This window comes from Mastigoproctus giganteus, chromosome 12, assembly GCF_048544385.1.
Source record: "Mastigoproctus giganteus isolate SK-2022 chromosome 12, ASM4854438v1, whole genome shotgun sequence".
Taxonomy (NCBI): Eukaryota; Metazoa; Arthropoda; class Arachnida; order Uropygi; family Thelyphonidae; genus Mastigoproctus; species Mastigoproctus giganteus.
In genome coordinates, this window is record NC_143586.1 from 146,716,757 (window position 1) to 146,722,756 (window position 6,000).

Sequence of the window (6,000 nt, forward strand, 5' to 3'; positions counted from 1 at the left end):
CTTAATTTTAGGAGTTAATTTTCCATTACTGCTCTGTTTGATGTGTGTCATCCACTCCTAGAGAAAACAAACTGCCGGAAAATGAATGCAGAACTATTTCTTGTGAATCCTGGGGCAATGAGAATTATGATTGCTTTCTCATTTATAAGTTAGGCAACTACTACTTAATCTCTGCTCTGGTAATTTCTGGTTATTTCCTGAATTTATTGATCTTTTGTGATTAAGAAAAGTGGTACGAGGTAATGATGGATTTCGAAATTTCTCTAGAAGGGGGTTGGGATAATTAAAATTCACTTTAGACAGAGATGCAGGAAACAGATACGATTTCAATGTTGTCATAATCAGCTGTTCGTGAAGTATGCGTTACATGCTACTCACAATAAGACCTTCTTTACTAACGCCTTCTTAGTAAAGTATTGGGTTTCCCTTGGGACTAAAGACTTAATTTTGATTTTTAAATACTGCGGTCAAACGGAGAAAAGCCTTCTCAAGATTGCTCAACAGCAATCAGTCTGTTTTCACACCTAAATCGTGATATATGAAATATTAATGGAAAATCAAAAAAGTTGATAATTCTGAACATTATGAGTGATTTTATAAATACAAAGCCATGAAGTTAGCTGAATTCATGACTTCAGACACCTGTAGTCTATGGTCTAAGATACTGCAAATGTGATTATCTTATTTCATAAAGAATTCTGCTTTCTGCGAATTGAAAAAAAAATATATATATATAATTTTTAATGTTTAGTATATTGTACGAGTATAAAACTCCTTTTCTCGCCATAGTAATAGTAATAGTATTCACCATCAGTGCAAGGAAGCCACAGGCTTTTGCTGCAATGGCAAAAAAAAAAATACAAAAAAAAAAGTAGATAAGAAAACGCAAATTATATGCATCCCTTGTCTCACAGGTATCCAGTTGACCTTTTAATTTATTCAAACTGTCAGCCTCCAACTGTTACTCGCTGACTAAAAGAAAACTTCCTACAGTCTAATGTAATCCTCAAGCCCTGTAATTTTAATTTATGACCCCACTTCCGGAATTCTTTAGAAGAGTGAGAATTTAACCTTAATTTTTTTACTAATCCCTCTCAGAGCCTTGTAAACCTCAATCAAGTCACCTCTGAGGGGCCTGGTTGCCAAGCTCTGTAGCCCACTTAATCTGAGTCTTTCCTGAAACGGTCCTCCTTCTGCCGATCTCACCATTTGAGTTGCTCCCCTTTGAACCTTTTCAAGAAGCTCGATGTCTTGTTTCAGATGAGGTCTTCATACTTGAACTCAGTATTCGAAATGTGGTCTTACAATTGTCTTGTTCATTTTCATAAAAATGCATTGGGTGTATAATATTTAACTCACCCGCTTGTCTTACGATTTATTTTAACAATTTAAAAGTTACAATTTATTTTAAGAGGCCAGGAAATTGAGTTAAAGGTTATAAGCCCATTTTAACTACGTTCACCTATAAATGTGAACATAGTTAAAATCTAAATTGTATTTGTATGCCAAATCCACTTCGTGAATATTAGTATAAGAAGTAGAGGAACGAGAAGAGAAATCACCTACCTAAGTAGTCTATCGAGAGGATGAGCACCAGGGCAACAATCTTCCAAGCTCCCATTTCTTCTGTTGTTATCCGACCTTGTCTCTTCCCTTCTTCAAACACACACCACAAACCCCTCACATTTCCGAGTACCAAGCCACAGTTCGATTACTCCATCCACAAGTACCTCTTAAGAAAACACATGGAGGTGTCACAGAACGCGCGAGATCAAAAATGCTCCCTTGAAGGCGCACGCACGCACGCACACATACAACGATCAGACACTTTCAATTCTGGTCCGTTATTCCTAGCTGGCTCCTCGTGCAAATGGGGCAGTCAAAGGAAAACCACCTGAGTAACAGGAACTGAACGGACGCAGATGAAGAGGGAGAAAAATCGAGGGGGAATCGGGGGAAAACAACTGAGAGAGAGACCCGCTTACAACTGACGTCGACCTACCACAATCCTAAAGAAATACCTGCCCGACCTGTTACGGTGGCCTCGAGCACTCAGTACACCTACCACCGTCTTGGACTAGTGCTCCGCTCGTGCGACGAATCGAGGTCATCACACGGCCAAAGGAGAGGTAAAAGGGTTAGGGAACGTCTCGTGAACAAATGTTTCCGTGTCGTTGATTCTATGCAAAAAATAACCTTCTGATGAGCTTCGGAGGCGCTAAAAGTATGGACTTGGGACGGGGGAAGGAATATAGAGGGTGGTACGAGGGACAGCGGGATTAGTGGGATGAGTAGTGTGTTTTGATCCGTAAATCATTGTCTGGAAAATGCGAGTGTTGATGGGAGTGTTTCTGTTCTGCTCGTGCTGTCTTTGCTCGGAAGGGCAACGGTAAAAGTAAAAAAAAAATAACAAATAAAGAAAAAAAGCCCTCCATTTCGTCAGAGCCGTTGGGTCAAGGTGTTCAGGAAGATTTAGTCAGCAGGGCAGTGTCGAAACAGTTGATGCTCCGGATGGTAAGTGCGCTGTTGAGTAACCCTTGTGTCATCTACTTTGGGTGCCGTATTGAATGCAACTTAATTATCGTTGAAGGTCACTATATAAAGCAAAGACATGGATGTAGATGAAAGCCAAAAATAGAAAAAGTGTGTAAAAGATTCTGGATTGGAATAACAAACCCTCCTAAATATCCTCTGATGTTCATTAAGGACTGGTCAGCTACATAGCTTGGAAATCCGTTTGCTGAGTTGAAGACATGTATTTGATCCTCTGTTCTGAGTTATCCTCAGTTCAGATTTAGTTAATGCTGTCTCCATCAAGTATTCGTCTGGGTGCACCCATTTCTATTGTCATCAGAAAGGAACAAATCCACTAGAGAACACGAATGAGTGCAAAGTTCAACAAAGTAGATTTTGTTGTGGGAAAGAAATACGGAAAGCTATCATCGATGAATTCCTAGCCTTTAAATCTAAATATATCACTGCGTTTCACCTGAACTCGGGAAGCTACAGACATTTTTCCAGATAAATCAAGAAACAGTCGAAATATTAGCAGGTTCATATCGGTTTATAAAAATCAGATCCTAGCTAGTAAGTCTAATAGCAACTCTGGATGTGCTACTGATATTTGATTGAGCTGAAATACAAACATCTGAGTGAAGAAACATCAGTGGTGTATGCTGAATACTAAAATAGGAAAGTATTCCTTAAAGAAATATCAGATTGCATGTGTGGACGAGTGTTCATTGGTTTATTTTTCTTTTCAACTAAGAGACAATGTAGGCAGATCATGTTTTTAACCATTTCATGTTTTTCACTGAACTGAAATTGTCTCTTAGCATCCCTTCACATCCTGAGCTTAATATTTCGGAATTGAACATCTGGTAAGGGAGTTCGAGATTTGAGTTGGTCATCATGTATGTGGTATTAGTGTAACTAACTTGGGTACTTAACAATCCCCTTAATCTCGCCTCGGGCAGACAATTTCAAGAAACTGAGTTAGGACCTCCAGACAAACAAGTATAATCTTAATATTATTTCTACCTGTTGGACGCAGTTCCTTGAAAACTTTCTTTTGTTAAGAAAATGGCAGTAGATTTCTGCCAACATTTTGTTCCATCTCACGAAATGGACTGACTAATGAAAACCAAGAAAACTGTTAAAAGATAATGAAGTATATTTACAAACTACCAGGTAAGATTTAAAATACTGCCTTGAATATGATTTTTTTAAAAAAAGATTACTAAACTTATAAGTAGAATGCATTATATTAATTTATAACATTTAACTATTCTACGTTATAACATTATAATTTCTATATTATAACATGTAACATTTTATGTTAAAACATTCTCTTAAAACTTCTCATAAAACATTAATGTCATAACATTAACTTATTACATGCAATGTTATAAGTTAATGGAAGTCTGTCTACCTTTTCTATGATAATTTCAATCCAAGGGGATTGCTTTTTCTGTCAAAATATTCAAGGAACAATCAGAAGGAAAAACACTTCTGTCTGGAATTGATCATGTAATCCGAAAAGTAATGAAAATACAGATGAAACAGGTAATAGTTAGACTGTTAGAGTAATACTTACAATTCTTTGATTTACAACGTCAGTCAGTCAGTGCAAAAGAGTTTATTGCTCCTTGCTCATATTTGGTGACACTCAGGGATTACCCGTACTTCTACTTTCTCTTGGAATAAGCGTGTCACAAATATTACTTCCTCTGCAGGATTATCTTCTAAACAACTGCTCACTTGTACAAAACCCAAACGAAGTCTACTATCGAACATTGCTCCCATAACTGGAGCGGTGTCCCCAATGTCTCTGCAAGCTTCTGGACTCCATTCAAAAGAGGAAAAATTCCATTCAAACTAATGACCCGTCTTACAGCCGCTCTCCACTCTCTGTCTCATAGATGGTCACTTTCTGCTGCATGGTTTTTCTATATATAGTTCCACGGACACTGCTCATCTAAATTGGCATTTGTAATGCCACCACTCTCTTCCAAACTGGTCCTAACATGTGCTGCAAATAGTTAGCATCCATTCACTTTCCAACTCCAAACTCACAGAACCAACTTTTCTCTTCCTTATTTATCCCCTTACCTTCTATTTTCTGAAACAACCTCCTCCCACTTATCTATTTCTCGAAAATTGTAATCTACAGAAATTCCATTCTAATGTGAACAAGTATCTGTTGTTTTCTCAGCCTTTAACTCAACTCTCTGTCTTATTCCTCACAGATAAGAATGCCTTTCTTTCCTTGCCACAAACATATCACAACAGTTGTTTCCTGTGCAGCTGAAGTAACACGTTTTGTTTACCTGTTGGTGATACTTTTCTTCTAAAACTATTAACTCTGTATAAATCCGGATCCACCCTACCCGAGAATGATGTCTCTTCATCTAGGAATGTATATCTAAAGCTTTCATACTTCCATCGCATGCCTGTGGTGCATCATAGGGGTGGCTACGTAATGAATCGCATGCCTTCCAATTGTTTTGTTGTGTACCTTACAAGGGCATGTGGGACAACAGGTTTAGCGGGTACTGTAAATAGCGGTCGCGTGGGCTAATATCAGGGTATATCCTCTTGATCCTCAGAGGTTGGAACTGTGAAAACTTTCTGTGCTACTTTCATTAAGGATAAACATTCGAGTTACGCTCGAATGATATCATCTGAATCTTCAGAAATCATGCACACGTGTGCTTCCAGGATTCTAATACTGTATAGTGACTATGTGCTAAGAGGGACCAAAAAGTCCTTTTTTTTTCAAAATTCCAATATTTGCATTTTGTTTCGAATTAAAAGCATTTTCTTAAACTCTGATCACATCACATATTTCTTTGATAGGAACAAACTTTATTTTGGAAAATCATTTTGCTGTAGTATGACCCGCTGTCAAATAAAGGAAGAAAAAAATTTAGAAATAAATTTACAGGTCTGAGATCATTAACTAGCATTTCAAGCATCGGTCTCGCGCTCTGAATTTTCTAAAGAATGTTTTCCATCTCACTTAAAATCGTCTTTAAAAGAATTCAGTGTTTATTGCTCAGAGCAAGCTGGCACTGCCTTAATTAGCTCTTCAGTGAATGACAAGATGTTTCCTTACATCTACCTGACCCGCTTGTGTGTTTGTTAATAATCAGGGCATTACACAACAGCTGGCTGTCATCCGGTGTGGGATAAACACGCATCTCTCAGTCCTCCCTGGTCACAACCTAATAAACCATCTCTCTGGTGGCTGTCGATCACTGCCTATTTATGATAATAGTAAACCACTTTTAATGCATCTCCACCCCTTGCTTTATACGTAAGTGGGTACACAAAAAAGAGTTCCCTGCAGTCAGTCAACCTCATCTTGGACCAAATAACAATACTAAGAGTGTGATGCGATGTTCAAAGACTGAAAAGAATAACATTCTCTTCGAGTGCTTGAATAGATATTCAAATAACCCTGCTGGGCGGATATGGGATCTAGGACAACCGAGGTTC

The 6,000-nt window shown here is 38.0% G+C and overlaps 1 protein-coding gene across 1 annotated transcript in view; it reads right to left on the reverse strand.

The window, feature by feature from the left end:
• Positions 1-1,710, reverse strand: part of LOC150077491 (uncharacterized) — a 111,387-nt gene extending 109,677 nt beyond the window's left edge. Inside the window, exon 1 of the mRNA XM_090386668.1 lies at positions 1,567-1,710. Coding sequence (XP_090242794.1) covers positions 1,567-1,621 — 55 coding nt within the window. The 5' untranslated portion in view covers positions 1,622-1,710. The remainder of the gene's footprint in view (positions 1-1,566) is intronic.
• Positions 1,711-6,000: the final 4,290 nt, after the last annotated feature.